Raw genomic sequence first — 20,812 nt, 5'->3', positions numbered from 1 at the left:
ATGAAAAATTGAAATATTATTGATCTAGATCAATAGCTTGTTTAAAGTAAAAAACAAAACATTGGGTCCTGTGTTTTCATTGGACTAATTGCTGTTCTCCCTCATCTGGGAGCATGGTCCTAGGTTGAGCCTGGAGGCTCCAGATATGAAAGTCTAAGAAATAAAGGATGTGAAGGCCTGAGTATAACCTTATTCTCTTTCCTCTCCCCTTTCCTCTTCTTGTTGAGAATATGCTAGATGCACACTGAGTTTGTCCACTGAAAGTGCTGACAGTGGACATCAACACAGTGGGGCGATCACAGAATCCTGTGGTGGATGCAGTGTCCAGTTGCAAGCACATAGTGTTTTGTAGGCACATGATGTGGACTTTTAGGGACAGGACAGTTGCCATCACCTTAGCTGCTGCTATCTGTCTACTTTGTGAGGTTGTCTTACGATTCAAAAGGATCCATTGTATGTTACAGAGTAAGCTTGTGACTTGTAAAACTATTGCATATCAAGGAGTGGGATAGCTTCTGGGTCATATGGTGGTTCCAGTCCTAATTTTTGAGGAATCTCCATACTGCTTTCCATAGTACAGCTACATCAATGTTTCTAGCAGTGCAAATCACAGTAGTCCAGTTGTGGAACCAGCCCAGGTGCCTGTCACTAGATAAATGGATTGAGAAAATATGGTAAATTTTCACAGTGGAGTTTCACTCAGGAACAAAGAAAGAAATTATGGCATTTGTTGGTGAATGAACGAAAATGGGGCTTATGCTAAGTGCAAGAAGCCAGACTGAAAAGGTTCAGTGTTTTCTCTCATATGCAGAAAAGCATATGAGCAAAGTAAGGGATAAAAGGGCAGGGAGTCATATCATAAGAACAGAGGGAAAATCCACGAAGTAGAAGGAGTTTGAAGGGAAGGTGTAGGATGAGAAAGGGGAAGAAATGTGAAATGAATTTGACAAAATTAGGCTGCGTGCATGTATAAATATACCACAGAGAGTTCCACCTTGATGTATATATCTATAAAGCACCAATTAAAAATAAATAAATAAAATACCTGCATACATAGATACAGGTTGTAACTTATTTGTTACAGAACTTAGTGAAGTTGAGGTATAGAGTTTAAAAAGAAACAAGCAAGAATAAAGGAGTTTTGTTCTCTGATTTTAAACTCTGAACTTTCACCTCTTTTTTGAAATGTCCCTTCATTCTTTTTGGAAAAGAATAGTATTGATTATTGGTCCCACACACCCTTTTTCATGCTGTTTTTACCTTTATCACTGGTAGTGTAGATATATATCTCCATTTTTATTTTCTCCTTCAGACTGTGGAGACGTTGAGGGCAGAGTCTATAGTCTGTGTCATCTTTGGCTACCAGTGGCAACCACATCTAATAGGTGTCCCTATGTTTATTGAGTACATTTGAGAAGGAATTTCCCACAAGTTTTCATCATGTTTAGTTATAGTGCTTACTGGGCAAGACAGATAATTTCATTTAGTCTATTAAAGAAAATATCCAGGCATACAGTAATAGAGAATTATGGGTGTTGTAGGCCTTGCATTAGGAACTCTGAATGTGGCCCATCCTGCCTGTCATCCAATGGAAAGGAGGTGAAAGTTAGTAGTGATATGATCATTCACAGAGTGGAGATCTTGGAAGAGTGGGGATATTTGTAAGATGCCTAGGTTGCTCAGTGTAAAAAATGTTTCTTCACTGAAGTTTTTCTCAATTTCATCTTCTCTGGACCTCAAATTTTCTTGTCTGAACAATATAGAGATTAAACCAAATGATTTTTAATGCCCTTTCTAGCTCTATGATTTCTGTTTGGAGATTGATGGTCATTTTGTTTATTTCTGGTTGGGTGAATATTCTTAGTAAACCACAATATTAAATACATTGAATAATGCTAAGATGCTTTCTGCATTCTGCCAAATATCATGCATGTTTATTCTTCCCATGTTTTTATTATGGGCACCATTATCAATTCTACATTAAAGCGAGGTCAAGAAAAACCAAGACACTAGAAGAGATAGGATGTCAGTGAGGCCTTTTAGACTGAGCGGTGCTTGAACAGATGAAGTACAGGAGGGATAGCAATGGGGTTGGTGAGGGGGTGCAGTGGCTGCCTACGTAGGGGTGTTAACCAAGTTTGGAGTTTGGATAAAGAGAGGGCTTGGATTGCCTTTGAGAGTTCTCTTTTAATTTGACAAGCAATAGAGGCCTCTGTTCCGGCAAGAAGTGAGGACAAAGTTGTACCTGCTGAATGTCATCAAAGGCTTGGCAACAGATGAAACCAATGTGAGCAGAAAGGTGGAGAAGAGGAAACTGCTAATGATATCACTGGCATAGGGCTCACCGAATGAAGAGAAAGATTGGAATGGAAGCACCGCCTGCGAGGGCGGATGGCTGGTGTTGCTATAGTCATATTTGATTTTTAACAAGGTGGAAAGAATGCTTACAGTGGAGTGACAGGTGGTTTTGGCAAGCTGTTACCTCTCCTGAATGTTTCTCTTAACTGATAAAAGAGCTATCTCAGCTGTTCAATTTGGTTTGAAAAAAAAAAAAAATTAATGAGCTTTAGGAGAGATTTCCTATCTGTGCTGAGAAGAGGTGTCTAGTTGAGAGTCTCTGGTTGACTAAAATGAAGACTAATCAGTCCTCTTATTTTAATAGCATCCCTTGATCCCCATTCTTAAGAAAAAGTAGATATCCAGGGCCTTTTTTAAATCATCATAGGGTCTATTCTTGCATGTCTTATATAATTCTTTTTCCTGACATTCTTTGTATTCCTTCCTACTTCCTGAGTTTTAAATTTTACAATTATTTCAGTATTAAGCCATGTAGGAACATAGAAGACTGGCTTGACAGTGCTGCTGACAACTTATATGTCAGGGTGTAACTGTCTGGCGTGTTCATCACTGTTCTGCATTCCTTTGCAAAGTATGCCTTTGTTTAGTCTTGAGGGAGTAGGCTTCTCTCATTTTCCATACACTCGGGACATGGCTAATGACGGTTCTGCTTGGTATGGAATGCAGATGTTTGCATTTGCACATGGTTTATCCAATCACCTCTCCATTCCTTTTGCAAACTGCAAGGTGTCTAATCTATGGTTTAAAGACTGAGGCATTTTTCTCATGTAATTTCTAAGAAAAATTACATGAGTTATGGCAGACAAATTGTTCCTTCTTTCCAATTTACCTCGCTTATTTTTAAAATCCTACAGTCTGTTTTTGTACCATATGTAGCATGTTATAGAAAGCCTGGCTAATTAATTATTGTCCTTTGAAGTTATAAAATCCTTTTCTAGCCCGATGTCTTTGAAGCTAGAAAGAATTTATAAAAATTAAATGTTAAGTATCTTTTATAAGTTCGTATTGTAGTTGCACATTATAATTTTGGATGCCAGCTCTGTCTCCATTACATAAAATAGGAAACTTCTCATCCACCCTGGGAATTTAAGTATGTCTGTACACATGATACCCAGATGAATTTTAATACCATAACTTAAGTATATGGATGCTTTCTGGGGCAAGTAATTGACACTCATAAAAGGCCACTTCCAGATTATCTATTTTAAAAGTTTATTTTTTATAAAAAAAAAAGTAAGTTTGGGGGATTAAAATGTCTACTCCAGATATTCTGTATTCTACCAATAATAATATGAATATTATGTGTGTATATGTGCATCTATAGATGTATACCTATCTCCATCTTAACCCAAACTGAATCTGGGTGCTTTCTCTTGACCTGATTTATGATTTAAGCCCTGACTCTCCAAGAGAGGCTGGAACCTGATCTGTTCTCTGAAGCAGTGGTATATAGAATATCAGGACGGTCATGAAGGTGGCCTCAGCCCTAAAGGCAATTGTTATCTAAACCAGTTCAGATTGGTGATAGTGACCCCCAACCATCCTGCCCAAAGGAAAAGGAGTTATATGACTATCTCTTGTACTTTTAATGTCCTCACATCCTCATATATTTAATGCCTTTTCGAATTCTTAAAACTGTGGGACAGGTAGTGAGTGTTCACTTTTTCTCTTAGGGTAGCATTAAAATATATATTCTGAACTAATTTAGGCTTACAAAAAAGCTGCAGATGAATTTAGAATTTATAGTTGAGAAAACTAAGTTAGAGGATAAGTGTGTCTTTTAGGTTCTAATGACAAAGTATGTGCTCAGTAAATATTTACTGACTGGGGAGAATAAGAAGGAATCAACACTGGGAGCCTGTAATTCTTTGCCCTGTGACATTTTTGACTGTACTTGCATTTCCCCAGGTTAAAAAGTCCACTCTCTTAGGTATGCATACCACACAGTGAAGGATAAGTTATTCCTTGGAATATAAATTGAGAAAGAGTCTTTGATATTTTGCTAATTGCATATTGTTAATCAGTAATACATTATACACAGTGAAAAGATATTTGCAAACACAGTAAAGTCTTTAATGCAGTCAATTAATATTTATTGATCTTTCATTTTATCTTTACAGAAATTGGCCCAGTGACAATTACCACAGATCCCAAGAAATTTCAGTATGAACTCAGAGAACTCTATGTTCAGGTGAGTGCTTGCCTTCAATTTTCTTTTGGGGGGAATGGAAAACCACGCACCTTTGGCTGACTTTCCATATTTTTTAAATCTGAAAGAAGCAATTGTTGGTTTTTAAGGAATGCAGTTAATACCACTTCCTTTTTCTGCCTGTGTCCTGAATGAATTGAACAATAGATTTTGGAATGGAACAGAATGGCTTCAAAATGTCACCTTTATGTATGCATTATCTAAGACAGAGTTGAGTAACTGCTTGCCCCGGAAGGAAAATATTCGCTGAGCCCTTCTTTAGATGAGTCCCTTCACTTAGAAACATAAGGAACAATTAATAAGTCACCCCATATGAATGGCATAACTAAGGTCATTTTGATATTCTGTGCTATCAGTTGACCATTGAGATTGTTGACTGTGAATATAATTTGGTTGTTAGAGAAGAACATTTGTTTCAATGCTACTTTGAAAACAGGACTTAGATATCCCTCAGTCACCTCTCACATCCAAATTGTCATTGTCTTTTTTTAAAACGTCCTCAATGTCTTTGAAGTCTGTTGACTTCTCTTCGTTTCTCTTGGCACCATCCTAATCCCAGTGACTATGTCTTTAGTCTAAACTAACAGAGAAAAGCCTCTAAGTGATTTTATTGCATTTCCTCTTGTTTTTATTTTCCAGAACTTTCTCTAATCTGTAAATTAAAGGATCTCAATATACATCTCTGGGCATTTTTCCTACTGCTATCATCCCTTGTCTCCTTTCCTGTACCTCATCAAGTTCTTCCTGTAGTTCTGGGTGACCTGAGACATGCCTCTCTCTCAGCTCATCTAGGGCCACTCTGTCACTGGGCTCTGCCCCCTCCTTGGGGGACTCCCACAGAATCTCCTCATCTGCATCCCCACCCAGCTTCCCCTGGGGTTCAGCCCATGCTGTTCTCTTTACATTAGCAGTTCCTGTCCTTGATCCCTTAACTGAATTTAAACTCTTTAATGTCCACTTGAACACCATTCCTCAGAGAGCCCTGCCTCAGCCTCCAGTCTTGCTCATATCTTACTATCTCTCTCTCAAACAGCAGTTGAGGTTTCACATTGAAAGACTGTGTCTGACCCAGCTCATCATTAAATCCTGAAATAAAATGCCCAGCCTGTAGAATGTGCTCGCTTTTTGTGACAAATGATTGAACAGATATACCAGAATGTGCAGATTAACAGAGCTCACGATGGAGTTGGAGGTATAAAGCTTTGTTTGGTTTCACTGTTAGGCAAATGACTTGATTAGGAACTGTGCATAGTAGGAACATATTTGGGGCATGAGGTGTGAAACCCAGTTTAGTATTCCTGGAAGGTATTCAGTGATGACTCCGTTTTGTGCATGTCTCTATTTATAAATCATATCCCGAATTGAGTTACAGTTAATAAATCTGTAAGTTGATTTGTGCAATTATCCCTTGACTATTTTCTTCTTTTCCCGAATTTCTTCAGAACATCTTTTCTCTATCAACACTCCATTTCCTTTCTCTTCTGCCACATGATTCTTTTTTTTAAGTCATTGTCTTGCCACTTACTTACTATGCACTTTTCTCTTCCTCAGTATGGAAAATTCTTGGCCACTTTGATGTCCCTTTTCTTTAAAAAAAAAAAAAAAAAAAACAACTTCATAGAAATTTCTGTCTTGTACATGGATCATGGAAATCAACACTGCATTTTCATGGTTGTTGTTTTATGCTCCTGTATTCTGTTGTGAGGTTCTGATGGCAAGAGCTCTGCAGTTCTCATTTTGTCCCTGCTCCACCTGGGGAATCAACCAGTGTCTGCAGCAGAGTGTACTTTAAACAACTGTTGAATAAAGGCCATTTGGGGCGGGGGCGGGGCGCTTCTGTTAAGAGTATGCGTTAACAGCAAAGCTCTATCAAATATAATTCAAACTTTACTTGATGGTTCAACTACACTTAAAAAACCCAGTTTCCTTTGCCTTATAGAGATTTAAAAGGGCCAAGTAATGGAGATTTCTAGTCAGAAGAATTGTAGAGAGGGATTTACTGTATTCATTCATTTTTTTTTTTTTCCTCTGTGAGAATATGCTTGAAAATCTGGCCAGAATGAAAATACCTACTTTCCCAGTGAGACCTGGCACTAGCACTTTAAGATTTCCTGTCTTTTGTGCTGAAGGATTTGCTGGGAGTGTCCTGCACTGCTCCATTTGCCTCAGGGAGAAGGATCTTGATTCCTGACTCACACTCCGCGGACTCCCTCCCCAGAGCTCTTCCCGCCACCTCTGGAATTGAATCTGATATAGCTAGTCTAGAGGGCCATGAAATTTTATCTCTGTTCACAAATGATTTTTCTTTCTTCTGCCCTAGAATGAAAGTTGGTGCCCAAATCTCAGGAGGTTTCCTCTGGATTAGATGTATCTGATGAGTTTTGTTTCCCTCATGAGATGAAGAGGAGGCTTAATCAGAACAACAATATGGAGAATAAATCAAATATTTGCTTTTCCCTTTCATTCAATATTGGGCACTGTTATTGGCATGTGGGGCTACTATCAACATGTTTTTGCTTTCAAAATTTCTAGTAAATTATTCTTTTTAAAATCAGTGACAAAAATCCATTAAGAAAGAGTCAGTTAATACAAGTAACAGTAAATGTTAGGGAGGATGTGGGGGGAAGGGTACACTCATACATTGCTGGTGGGACTGAAAATTGGTGCAACTACTCTGAAAAGCAATATAGAGATTCCTTAGAAAATTTGGAATGAAACCACCGTTGATCCAGTTAGCTCACTCCTTAGCATATACCCAAAGGACTTAAAATCAGCATACTATGGTGACGGGGCCACATCAGTGTTTACAGCAGCTCAATTCATAATAGCTAAGCTATGGAATCAACCCAGGTGCCCTTCAACAGATGAATGGATAAAGAAAATGTGGTACATATACGCAATGTAATATTACTCAGCCATAAAGAAGAATGAAAATTATGGCATTTGCTGGTAAATGGATGGAACTGGAGATTATCATGCTAAGTAAAAAAAAGCCAGCGCCCCCCCAATCCAAAGACTGAATGCTCTCTCTGATATGTTGATGCTGGCTCACAAAGGTGGGAGTGCAGGCTCACTGGATATGAGGGGGGAAATGAGGGAATGGGGAGAAGGAAGAGGGGGTGGGAATAGGAAAGGCAGTAGAAGTAGGATGAATCAGACATAACTTATGTTCTTATGTGAATACACAACCAGTGTAACTCCACGCCATGTACAACCACGAGAATGGGAAGTTATACTCCATGTGTGTATGATATGTCAAAATACATTCTATATAACTAAAAAGAACAAATAAAAAATTTTAAACAAGAGTCAACTATAAAAAAAGCTGTAGACAACACTTCACCTAGTGTACTGATTTTCTTCATTGCTTCCTTATTAGATAATATTGTGATATTTTATAAATCAATATCAAAAACTAAACTTTACACGTTTCATATAATGTTAATATTTTGTTGTGTGTGTAATTTCCTGACCCTTCCTTAGTTTCCCTTCTACCATTTTTAGTAACTCCCTCAAAATCACTGATAATAGGAGTCCCAAAGGTGGTTATGCCATTAAAATGAACTTGGGGTACTGGGGTTGTAGCTCAGTGGTAGAGTGCTTGCCTCACGTGTGTGAGGAACTGGGTTCAATTTCTCAGCATTGCATATAAATAAATAAAATAAAAATCCATTGACAACTAAAAAATATTTTTTAAAAATTTGGATTTTAAAGAAGAAAATATTTAGCTTGTTATTAGCTTTGCAGTCAAGCAAAGTGAAGTCAATTTAAAGTAAATGAAATCATTGTCCATTAACATTACAAAAGGCTCAGATTTTTTTTCTTACAGAGATAAGGAACTGAGAAAAAGTAATTAAAAATTTTCAAAAAAAATTTTCAAAAATCATTGTACTTAAATCATTAATTGTATTACATTGATTTTATTTTCTTTCACTGTCTTTCATCTGGAATACAGAGAAGTAACTTGAAAAGCAAATGAACTTTCTCTCTGGGGACAAGAATGAAAGACAAATGACAACAAATGGTATTCAGATCACACAGAGCTTTGGGAATTAATAGGCTTATAAACACGCTGTGCAAAGTCTCGCCTCAATTGCATTCTTTACAAGAAACTATAATGTGTGTTGATTTTCAGAAAATGGTATTGGCACTGATAAGCTTTCAAGCATTTTATCCAGATGTTCTAAAGAACAAAAAGCCCATTAGTCAAACACTTGAAAAGTAAAAATGAGTAAATAAAAATGTAAATAAATCAATAAAACCCAAGATATTTCTGCAACAATGTGATCACAACTGGTAACTTTTATACAGATGGTTAATCCCCCAAACTGAAAATGTTTACACACAATTTAATTCCTTTGTAAAGGATTTTAATAAAACAGACTTTGAAAAAGACCCGGAATAAGAGTAAATATATGTGGAACACCATATAGCAAAAGGATAGAGTTATGAAGATCAGGATGGGAACCAGTTACTGTTTAACAGACAGAATAAACAGGCTGAGGTGGGGGGAGGTGTTTTTTTCCGTAGGAGAGCAGCTTGTTCTAGAATTTATTGCCCAAGGAGAAAATGAAACATGATGACTGAAGGTGAAGACTGTTAGCACAAGGAAGACAAGTTTATGCTGATTTTAGAAGAATAATTTACTATGCCAATTCGGATACACTTTACCTAATTTCTAGTATTCAAAGACTTTTTTTTTTTTTTTTGTGGTACTAGGGATTGAACCCAGGGCCTCAGGCATGCTTGGCATATACTCTACCACTGAGCTACATTCCCAGCCCTCTAGTAGTCTAAATTATGTTACCAGGTAAAAGTATGCTTTTTCTTAATCACTGGAAAAAGTCACCAAATAAAGAAAATAAAAAAACTAGAATTAAAAGAAAAAGAAAAGAGAAGGCATCTATGTCAGCATAGGTATAGATATACAATAGAGCTATAAAAGATTTGATTTTCATGTTTGGTAGTGAAATGATTCAACTTTTTAAAAAAACAGTTTATATTACATTTAAGTGTTTAAAATATGCATTGGACATATATTTATACATTGTACATGTAAATATATTATAAATATCTCTAAAACATGCATATTTTATATATAAGCATGATTATAAATATAAACTGTAAAGGAGGAATGGTCTATATTTAATTGTTTAAATTAGGACAGGAAGTATGATAAGGAGTCTAATATATGTAAGAATATATGTAAGAATTTCAAGAGCAATAGAAGGGTGTCTGGTCCTAGGTGCAGGCCTGATGAAATGCTGTTTATTACTACTACTACCTCTAGTTCTACAAAGATTTTCCAGGAGAAGCAATCTCCAAGTATCTGTGCCATAAATGAGCAATAGTTGGGGAGCAACTGCTTTGTGAAAGGTTTTGCAAGCGTTTGAAAGTCATTCTCTCGGGTCACACACACACAGACCCCTTCCTTTTCACAAATGAGGAAATTCAACTGTTGAGGTTTTAGGTTAACATGTCTTATTTGGGTCATAAAATTGTCAAGTAGCAAGACAGGTCTCAAAAAAACCCTGGGGGCATTTAATGCCAAAACCACTGTCTTTATTGCTCTTCTACTTTCCTGATAAATATTGTTTTATGCAACCTTGTTAATCTAATCAAATTAAGATTATTTATATGATTTCTCTTTGTATTTTACTTCAAAGCAGAAAAGTAAATAATTAAAGACAGATGTGAGTCTAGGGCTGGATTTATCCTCAACAAAATGAATTTATTTCTTAAAAAGTTAACTATTTTTACTTTTACTCTCATCTCCCGATCACTTTGAGTCATTGGCATGCTGGCAATTGAGCAACAAATGACAAAATAATTGTAACTAGAAAATCACTCCCTTGGCTCAGCATATGTTCCTAATAACTAGTGTGGCAAATTTATTGAAGAAGGATTTCACATACACTTTTGGGAGATACAAGAACAAGATGCATTTTTTAAGCGATTGAAGGCAGGGTGTATTTGGTAGGTAAATTTGTAGCTAGTGTCTTTATTATTTTTATTGTACCATCGGAACTTCTTTGGGCCTGTAAGTAGTTTGTTGCTGGAGTTTTCATTCAGAGCCTTTGCTACACTGGGTGTTCCCTGAGAGACGACAAATAACCCCTTGTCCTCAAGGAAGCCTGAGGTGAGGGAATGAAGGAGATAGGGGGAAAGTTTGACTCTTTCCAGCTAGCCATCCTGGTCCCCTACCCAGAAGCAAATCGTTGGCTGATTCTTAAGGATCTTTTGTATGAACCTCAAAGGATAAAAGGTATAAAAGCGTATTCTGACTGTTAAACATTGCTTTTTCAAAATGGAATGTACAGGTGGGTAGAATGGGGTGGGTGTGGACTATAATGGGAAAGTCCTTGATTTTCTTTTCAAAGTGTACCTATACACAAGAGAATTTCCCTAAGGGGAAATCCGTGACTCACTGCAGAGTAAATATTGCAGGTTCCTGTGGCAAAATAACATCCACAAACCCATGGAACCTGAATTCACTCTCCCCATGCTACGTAAACCAACCACAGGATTGCTCTGTTCCCCACAGTACTGAATCTCATCTGTCTGTTTTTAGGTGATGGTGTGGATGGAGCTTAAAATGTTTCCTTGGGATGCTGTTTCTTGATCTAAAATCAGGAATCCTGGAGAAAACACTAAATGTTTTCAACAAAATAGATACAAAGGAAAATTAAAGAGTACACCCAAATTGATCAGAGGCAGTTAGTTCTTCAAAACTTTTTTCTATTTTATTTTATGGTTTAATGTTTTTTATTAATACACTATTGTTATATATAACATTGGGCTTATTTTTACATAATCATACATGAATATAATTGGCTATGTTTCAGTCCCCAGTAGTCCCTTAAAATGGCTATACTACCCTGTTACCTTTTTTATTGTTGTGTCTTGAAAAATATCAAGAACTGTGAAGGTTCAGTATTAGAATTGACTTTGAATATCACTCATCTGATTACCCTGTCAGATGTCTGAATCCCTTCCAGAGAGCTGTCAATACCCCAGACCTAAATAACACTAACTAGAGATCAGAATTCTGGCCTGCACCAGAAGATACCTGGGGTCTCTCCTGGAGCAATGTTGGGGGTCTCTGGGGATGCTAGAGGCTCTTATCTGCTTTCTTTGGCAGGCAGATCACATTATTATTATTATTATTATTATTAATTTTTTAGTTGTTGATGTACCTTTATTTTACTCATTTATTTATATGTGATGCTGAGAATCAAACCCAGTGCTTCACGCATGCGAGGCAAGTGCTCTACCACTGAGCCACAACCCCAACCCCAGACCACATTATTGAATAGTGGTCTAGTTGTCAGCTAAGTTCCTCAGCTTTCCTTATATAACCTTTTTAAACCAAGTCTCCATCTTTCTATATACGAGTTGATTTTTAATAATCTTCATTAATCTAATCTGTTGTATAGTCTTTCTGGATGATCTCGATTTTATTTCATCAATTTTGTTTGGAACTACAAGCTTTGAAGGTAACAAAATCTTGTGTCTCAAACTTTCTCACATGATGTCTTCATAAATTATAGTGCTTTTATTAATAAAAATACATTGTACTGGTATACTTGTGTTTGTTTTTGCAGTGCTGGGGATCAGACCCAGGGCTTTGCACCTGCTGGGCATTCTACCACTCAGCTGCATCCTCAACTTTGATATACTATTTTTTTTTGTTTTTGTTTTGCCAAGAGGTAAAATAAGAAGTATGAATACATTTTCCATTAAATCCCAAAGAATCACAGCATTACAATCTCCATTAACTAGCCAGTACCAAAGATAATACCAAATATGTTGGAAAGCATGTAAAATCCATGTGTGAGCGTTGAAGCAGAGGCAGTGAGAGACTTCATGGGAAGGTAAAATCTGAGTCATAGAGAGGGAGGATAAAGGGTCAGGGCATAGGAAGGACTGGGAGAGAGATGGCCTGCCCAGAGCAAGTGTAGGCAGTGTGAAAGCCCAGTCTCTGAACAAGAAAATGATTGGCCACGGGGACCTTTAGGCCCTGCCCCAGCTTCCTTCTGGTTCTTGTTCTTTTAGCAAACAGGGAGCCAGGAATCCATCTCATCCAAGTGAGTGATAGTATCTGAATTTGGTGGGAAAGGGGTCACAATAACAATGATAGAACATCCTTGAAGGAAGAAGGATTCTCTAAGAAGGAGAGAAAGGAAAGCTTAGCAAAGATGAAACTGAAATACTAAGACATCATTTTCCAGTTTCCCATGCCTAACATTAACCCTGTGTGTGTCCACGTGTCTTCTGACACTTAGAAGCTATAAGGTGGCCCTTGTGGTATGCTTGGTTGCTTCCTTCCCATGTCCCTCTTCAAGGGACTGCTCTCCATTATAATTCATGTGTATAATGAAACTTTTGAAATTTTTGATGTATTAAATAAGACACATCATGTGTGATCTACTACTGCAGATATTGAGTGCTGATACATAAGATATTCTTTATGAATATTCAAATTGAAGTAAACTGAATCTCATACCCAGCAAATCTCTACCTCCCATAAGAGTAATTTCAGCAAGTTGAAAGATCAGTTGCTGAAGAGTTAAACTCTTCTCACTTGGCAAGTGATAACCGGAAAACTTGAAAATCGTTTTGATTGTTACCTGTGATGCACCTGGAATTGAGGTCAGCTGTTTGAGGTTTTAATTTGGAGTCCACCTTCTTCAAGCTTATTTGGTGATTCCTGTGTGGCAAAGGGTAGCATGATGTGCTGCCTGGGAGGGACCATTTTCTTTTCCTTTGATTTTGGAGATTTGAAGTCTGGGCTCTGTGGAATTCTCCTTGTCTCTCAGGACACCCTTGCCATATTTTCTAAAAGTGATGAAGGCCAACACATGTCGCTGACGAGCTGCAATTGTTCTGATTTATTTTATACTTACTTTGGACACAACTTTAAATCAGATTCAATGTAACTTAATGGTTTCCACATGTACATTATGTTTTCTTGATCATAGAGTTGCCAACTGTATTTTAAGAAAGAGAACTGAGGGCTGTAAAATTCTGTTCAGCTTGCAACCGAGTTTCACACCTCAGTTTTATAGGTAACAGTACATATTACACAAATAAGACATTTCCAGCATGGGTATTCCACATGAAAGAATTGTAATCTAAATTCAAAACTAGGTTCAAAATTCAGTAGGAGTCACTTATGTTAAAATAAGAATATTGGAATGCCAATAAAAATTTTGCAAACCAAAGAGGTTTCATATTTTGATTTCATAGTTAGTTGTATCTGGAAAACAACTGGTATAAAGAACAGTTCAGTGAAAATGGAGATGAGCATAGATTTGCAGTGGGCAGATTAGAAAAGGAATAAGAAGTATGGATACCCTCTCCTCTGAATGGCATTCCTGGTTCCCAGATCCTTCATTTGATGAGCATCTTCACTTAAGGTTTGAACAGGGACCTCATTTTTCTCTTAACTACTGAGAGCTTAAAGGTTTAGTTTATTGCAGTTCCTCTCCCACCCTGTCTTATATTTTAAAAAGATAATCTGTGTTTTATTACTTCTTTGACTGATAGGATTTTAACTCATTTTGCTTTCCAGGAATTCATTTTTGGATATAATTATCATTATAACTCTGAGATGATGGGTTTTGTTTGTTTGTTTTGTTTTGTTTTTTAATTACAGGAGGAACATGTATTATCAAAGTTCACAAGCTTCTTGATTTGATTTGTTTTGTTTTCCAATACTTTTTTTTTTTTTTCAATCTAAAGTAGCTTTGGCAATCTAGCACATTGTAACTATCAGTAGAATTATAAAGATAAAATGTGTATCAGAACACTGGCCAAGAATGTGTCTACTGATATTGATTAGTTGTATTTCAGGGATCAAAGCAAAACACAAGGTTCATGAAGTCAGATCTTTCCTAATACACACTTAGGAAACTGTCTAATCAGTGCATCGTGTAGTTCGTCTCCACGATATCTTTCATTTGTATGTGTGCTCGTGCATCTTTTTATGGTTTTAGGAGATTGCATGACTTGAAATGGGAGGGGCTAAATACAGCAGGTGTGCATAGATTGTGCCAAGATTACTTTGCACAATGACATTCACCCCTTTACTTTCGTTCATCCATTCATTCGTCAACAACAATGGATGACCCACTAAGTTCTTCAAGGAAGAGAGATCCAGTGGGAGGAATCATGGATCACAACACTATTCAGCAAATACCGAAGTACAAGGGGAACAATATTCTGTGGGTGTCCCGAAGAATAGGAGTTTTCTTCCTCTGATTTTAGAGTGTCTCAAGCTACTTGCTTATGGAACAGAAGTTAATGCTGGGCATCACTGGACTGTGAACCCTCTGGTCAGACAGAGTTGAGTTCCATCTCTGCTTCTTCACTTATTAGTTGTGTGACTTTGGGAAGAACATGCATGATTTAGTGCTCTGTTGGTGAACTGTGCTCAAAATGATAGTTACCTCATGGTTGAATGGAAAGAATAAAAGAATAATAAAAATTAAATACTAAAAATAGCTGCATGTTTTTTCTTCTTAAGCTGATGAAATAGTTGTGCTTTTCTTCCTGTTCAATAGGGCGGTGGTGACTGTCCAGAAATGAGTATTGGAGCCATAAAAATTGCCTTGGAAATTTCTCTTCCTGGTTCCTTCATCTACGTTTTCACCGATGCGCGGTCCAAGGATTACCGACTCACCCACGAGGTGCTGCAGCTTATCCAACAGAAGCAGTCCCAGGTGAGGAGGAATCCACTCCAGACGCTCCTGAACACAGCAGGAGGGGCACATATCCTCTCTTGTTCTGCCATGTGTGCTGAATAGCAATGATTGCCACTCTCGCTCCCCATAAGTGTACTCTATGTGTATATCATTGAGTTTAAATCTTAACGTGTATAGGAGATTTCCAGAGAGCATTTGAATGCCTTGTTTATGAATACAGAGAAGAAATGATTAGGGAGAAAGGGAGGAAGTGACTGATCTCGTCTTATAATTGACAAAAGTGCAGGCTTGACATACAAAAGCATATATCTGAAATGTCATCTCCTGTGTGGAATCTTGCCCATGTTGGTTATTCGTTGTATCAGATCTTGCCATATAACAAACTGTTCTAGTACTCATGGTTTAAAACAATAAGCATTTATTTCTCATATATGAGCAGAGCTCTGTTTGCCTAGGCTAGACTCGCCCACTTGTGAGTCTGGACGTGTTTGGGTTTGGCTTGTCTATGGGACTTGGGAGGGGGGAATTGACTTTGCCATGCAGGTTTCTTAGCCTCTTTCTGAGAACAGTAGGTTAGTGTAGGCATGTCCTTCTCATAGCTGTGGCAGAAGCACTAGAGATCAAGTGGAAACTCAAAAGGCCTTTTAAGTCGAAGTTCTGAACCTGCAGAATGTTCCTTTGGCTTCATGCTTTTGGCCAACAAGAGACAAGTGACTAAGCTCAGACCCAGAGATGACAAAATGAACTCCACCTCTTTTGTGAAAGGAACTTCAGAATCCTTTGGCAGAGTGGATGGGTATTGGAAGAGGTGAGGGATTGAGGCTGTTGAGACTAGCAGAGTCTCATGTTCACTTTCATTGCTTTTATCCGTAATTCTGAAATGTAAATAACTGTGCTCCTGCATAGGTTCACTGCTAAACAGAGTATAAGATTAAGAATCCCACTTGCCTAGCAATATATTAACACACAGTAGGTGATCAATAAGCAAAAAAACCTTTTTTTTTTTTTTTAACCACAGGTGGTATTTGTGCTCACTGGAGACTGTGATGACCGGAGCCATATTGGATATAAAGTGTATGAAGAAATTGCCTCTACAAGTTCTGGTCAAGTGTTCCACCTGGACAAAAAACAAGTTAATGAGGTCAGTTCAGCAAAGTGGGTCTACTTATTGCCAGCTACTTTACCAGATTCAGTTAGGTTGGTCTAATTGTGGCAGATTTGATTCCAAAACCCATTTTAACCAATAAGATTTACTCCTAGACTGCACACCAGTCAATAATATCCTTGACTAATGTGGAGAAACAGATTTATCTAATATTAATTTCTAGATTGCATTATGCTATAGCAACATGTTTTCTTTTAGATTTAAGCACACATGTATTTAAAATTCATTTAGTTTTAATCAGAGGTGTTTATAATTCTTATTGTTTAATAAGGTCAATTTGTGTTTCTAATGAATTAATTTTGAACAACTGGTAAAATGAAGCTTGACTAGTTATGGAAGTAGGATGTGAGAAAGTTAATAATGAACAAAATTCTAATGTGGTTTGGCATAACATTAAAAGTCAAAACTATGAACTAGGGTTGTGACTCAGTGGTAGAGCACTTGCCTAGCACATGTGAGTCACTGGATTTGATTCTCAGCACCACACTAAAAAAAAAAAATAAATAAAATATTGTGTTCATCTACAACTGAAAATATATAAAAAAGTCAAAACTATAAGTGAATACATAGTAATCAAAAATCTTTGGTAATAAAATCTGTAACTTGTATTAGAAGAAAACTCTGGTATTTTCTTAAAAATCTTTGAGGTAGGCCTGATTGTCATGATTTCCTTCTTCATTATCTTACCTTGCCACACTCATGATAGTAATATTTTATCTGCCTATTAATTTATTTCCTTGGCTCTCATTGAAATTTCCAGGAACATACCAATACAAAGATAAGGTTTTTAAGTGGACACAATTCACATTTAATTGATGTGGTAATTCTGTCTGTACAAGGTCTATTAATTTCATGGCAGATTCCCTTGTGCCTTGAATGAAATGGTAGTTCTCTTATAGCTAAAGAGTTCTTATTACATCATAGTGGAACTAATAGGAACTAAGTGTTTAGTAATAAAATTTATAGTGTCCTTGCAATGAAACCTGTAATGTCTTTCCAATGTACAGGACTTACAAATTCCTAGAGCCAACAGTTTAACAAAAACATATTTTACCCAAAATATTGAGAGATATAAACCTGGAGAGTTACCTTAATCTAAAAAGAGTTTTCTTGGAAGAAAAACCTTTTGAGAGGTTTATGGGTTGAGTCCATGTAGTGTCCCCTTTAGTGACTCAGAAATGCACAGGGCACAGGGGGACCCCTTAGCACTTAGTTTGCATACGTTTTTTTAATTTGGAAGCCTCAGAAGAGATTGGGCAAGATTGCAAGACTCTCAGGAACTGGGTTTCTTGTCTCATTCCATGTATTGTGCTTGAACCTAATGAAAGAAAAGTGCTGGTCAGGTTTGTTTTTAACCTGAAATTCCGCAAGGCCCTGGTGTTCAGTCAGGATCACCATCAGGAAGTGGGACATAAGCAAGAATCAGCATCATTGTCTTTTGCATCAGTGAGTACACCACCTGCTTAGGGTTTGGTGGGTTGAAAGTGGTGGAAGGTGACAGTGGTGTTCACTGGAGACAGATGGGGTGTCAGAACCAGCAGAAGATATCATGCCCAATGGACATGATGGTTCCCAGTGGAAGGAACTGGAGAAGAGAAGAGGTGAAATGACTCATGGCCAACAACACTTAGGGCTGTGGAAAGAACAGTTGCTTGGACCTGTTGATGAGCAGTCAGGCACAACACAGAGATTTCAAGAAAAAGTTAGGTGAAATTGTAAGAAAAACTATAGGACTTTATTAGATGGGCCCCAGAGAGAGAGGGAAAAAAATCTATGTGTCCTGTGACTGTGATTCCACTTATTTATACACACCCAGGAAAAATTGTTACTAAAATTAAAAATATTGTTAACTTAAACAGAAACTAATAGGCCTTATAGAGGCACACACTTTATTTATTAGGCAAATGGTCTGATGCATAATTTTATAGCCCCAGTAAATGTTCCCAATTGGGGTAATTGCCATATAATTTATAAGAATAATAATTTATAAAATTTTGGTGTAAAGTACAGAAAATTTTATGGGTACAGTTAACCCTTCTGGTTTAGAAGTGTTTCTGTCTTGGATCATCAAATGATGTTCTGATCTTTCAATTTAATTTTGGAAAAATAGGGCTAGAAAAGATCATTGCTAAAATGTTCTAATCTTGTAAAGTGGAGTTTAATACCAGTGGGGATGAGTCTTGATTTATCTGTCAACCATACCAATTTCAACCCCTTGCTAAATGGCACAGGAAAGGGTGTCTCATTTACTTTGGGCTGATGAGACTCAATCTGATCGGGCAGCTTGAGACAGATTTGAGAATAGCATAAATAAGAGTGAAGAGTTAAGAAAAATCCAGCCTCTGAATTAAATCGACACTCAATCCCATCCTGATGCTGAGCCTCTAGGGTTAAGGGAACGATGCTGTTCAGGCCAATTAGGATTGAGTATTCAGTTACCAAAAGGTAAATGAATCCTGAATGATGAAAACTCTGTATTTTTATGTGACATCTGCTCTGTGAGCCCCAATTTTCTTGCTTGTAACGTGGAAATGGTAGAATTTCCATTTTAGAAAATAATAACATTAAATGAAAATGCATGTAAAATGTTCCGTAGATCTCATACAGGGTAGGTACCCAATAAATCTTAAGTTGCTTTATAATCCTGGAGGTATTGCTACTTTCTTATTTTTTTAAAGGAGGGGAAATTTTGCTAGAATGTTACCGTGTTTTACCATTCTACAAACATGTGAATAATGTGTAAAAATGTTACATATTTGTTAGAAAACAGAAGTCTCCTTGTAGCTGGAAAATACATCTGAAAGGGATAATCCAGGAAGAGCTGGGCAATTTTCTCTTTTCCTGTTCAGGAGAAAAGGTATTATGAAGGCTTATTAGATTGGTGGAAGAAGAAATGTTCTTTAAAGAAAGCTCCCTGTGTGGAAGATTTTGTTAAGAGAGAGAATCGTGACAGTGTTAGAATTGGATTTGCAAATTTTGGCATGTTACTCATTTCTTTTTTCTCATTGTTCTGAATTCTTTTATTATGTAAACATTACAAATTCTAAGGAAAATAAATGTTCTAAGGATATCTATATTTAATAGCTCCAAAGGCTGCAGGGAAGCCACACATGCACCAAATCCTTACATTTTACTCAAGGGAAATTTTTCATGTACTCTTTATAAAGGAAACTGTGGAGTATTATGTTTTACCCTCTTAACCTATTTCATCAATTTCCTAACCTGGTGGGATATATTTTATATCAGCTCTCTCTTGAGCTAACTTGAAGTTTTTGTTTTTTAAACAATGATTAAGTAGAAGATCTAGGTATCTTTCATCTTTATTTAACATAAAAGGAAAACCAAAGTGGAGAAATTACTTGGCTGTGCATCAGTGGTCTATAAATCACTGTATGATATTACATTTTGGAAACGCAAGTTGAAACTCATCTCAAGGAGGTACTTACTTCACCTTTGAAGACAGAACTAGAACTAAGTCATTACAGTACTGCACTCCTATTTATTTGAAAACTGAGTAATTATTAGTTGATTCAATGAATTCTTCTTTTGGTATAAGAAAAAATTCAAATTTGAAATCTCAAAAGTTAGAGATACTGTATCTTTGGGTCAAAGAAGCTAACACAAAGGATCTATTATTAATTCACTATTTCATCTGTCCTGAGCTTCCCCATCCTCTCGCCCCACCTCCCACGACTCATGTCCTCCAACAGTCCCTTCATCCCCCAGGAAAGATTTCCTGTGACATCTCAACCTGGGGGAGCTGCCCCATTTTGTTAAATTCCAGTGGATAGATATATCCACTGCAGAGGCAGGGGCCCAGTAATCACCCCATGGAAAATGAATGGCTCACTTAAAGGGGTAAAAGAACATTTAGTAGATGACAGTGTGCCCCGGTCTGGGCAGAATCAAGGGAGCTCAAGTCTAGCAACCCATATGCCCCCTCAGTCTGGAGGGGAGGAGGAGAGGCTGCTGGAGAACTCAGTGAGACCTCGGGCTCACCAAGAACTGTGGCCTTGCTGGTATGAACACAAGGGAATGAATGCCCACAGGTCCCCTTTCCTGGTGCCTTCTGTTTCCCCAAATCTAACTAGAAGCCAGAAGCTTGGGGCCCTGGTGAGGCAGTCCACAAACATTAGCATCCCAAGATCCAGAGTCAGATGGAAAAGGGTAGATGATGAATCTGCAGGGAAAAACAAACAAACAAACAGAAAACCTAGTATAAACAGTACTGCATAGTAATTGACTTCAGGCTCTGGGACCATGGCTCATATCCTAGTTGTATGACCTTAGACAAGTTACATAATGCTGTGTGCCTCAGTTTCTTTATCTGTAGAATGGGAAATTGATAGGATTGTTGGTCTAAGACATATCAAT

General features: G+C 37.3%; 1 protein-coding gene across 1 annotated transcript in view; it reads left to right on the top strand.

Moving 5' to 3' along the window:
• Positions 1-20,812, top strand: part of HMCN1 (hemicentin 1) — a 410,617-nt gene that overhangs the window by 98,940 nt on the left and 290,865 nt on the right. Inside the window, exons 2-4 of the mRNA XM_079108039.1 lie at positions 4,479-4,549; positions 15,133-15,291; positions 16,292-16,414. Of these exons, the coding sequence (XP_078964165.1) occupies positions 4,479-4,549; positions 15,133-15,291; positions 16,292-16,414 (353 nt within the window). The remainder of the gene's footprint in view (positions 1-4,478; positions 4,550-15,132; positions 15,292-16,291; positions 16,415-20,812) is intronic.

The sequence above is a fragment of the Sciurus vulgaris genome (assembly GCF_902686455.1).
Source record: "Sciurus vulgaris genome assembly, chromosome: 12".
Lineage (NCBI taxonomy): Eukaryota > Metazoa > Chordata > Mammalia > Rodentia > Sciuridae > Sciurus > Sciurus vulgaris.
This window is presented reverse-complemented; position numbering and strand designations above follow the sequence as displayed.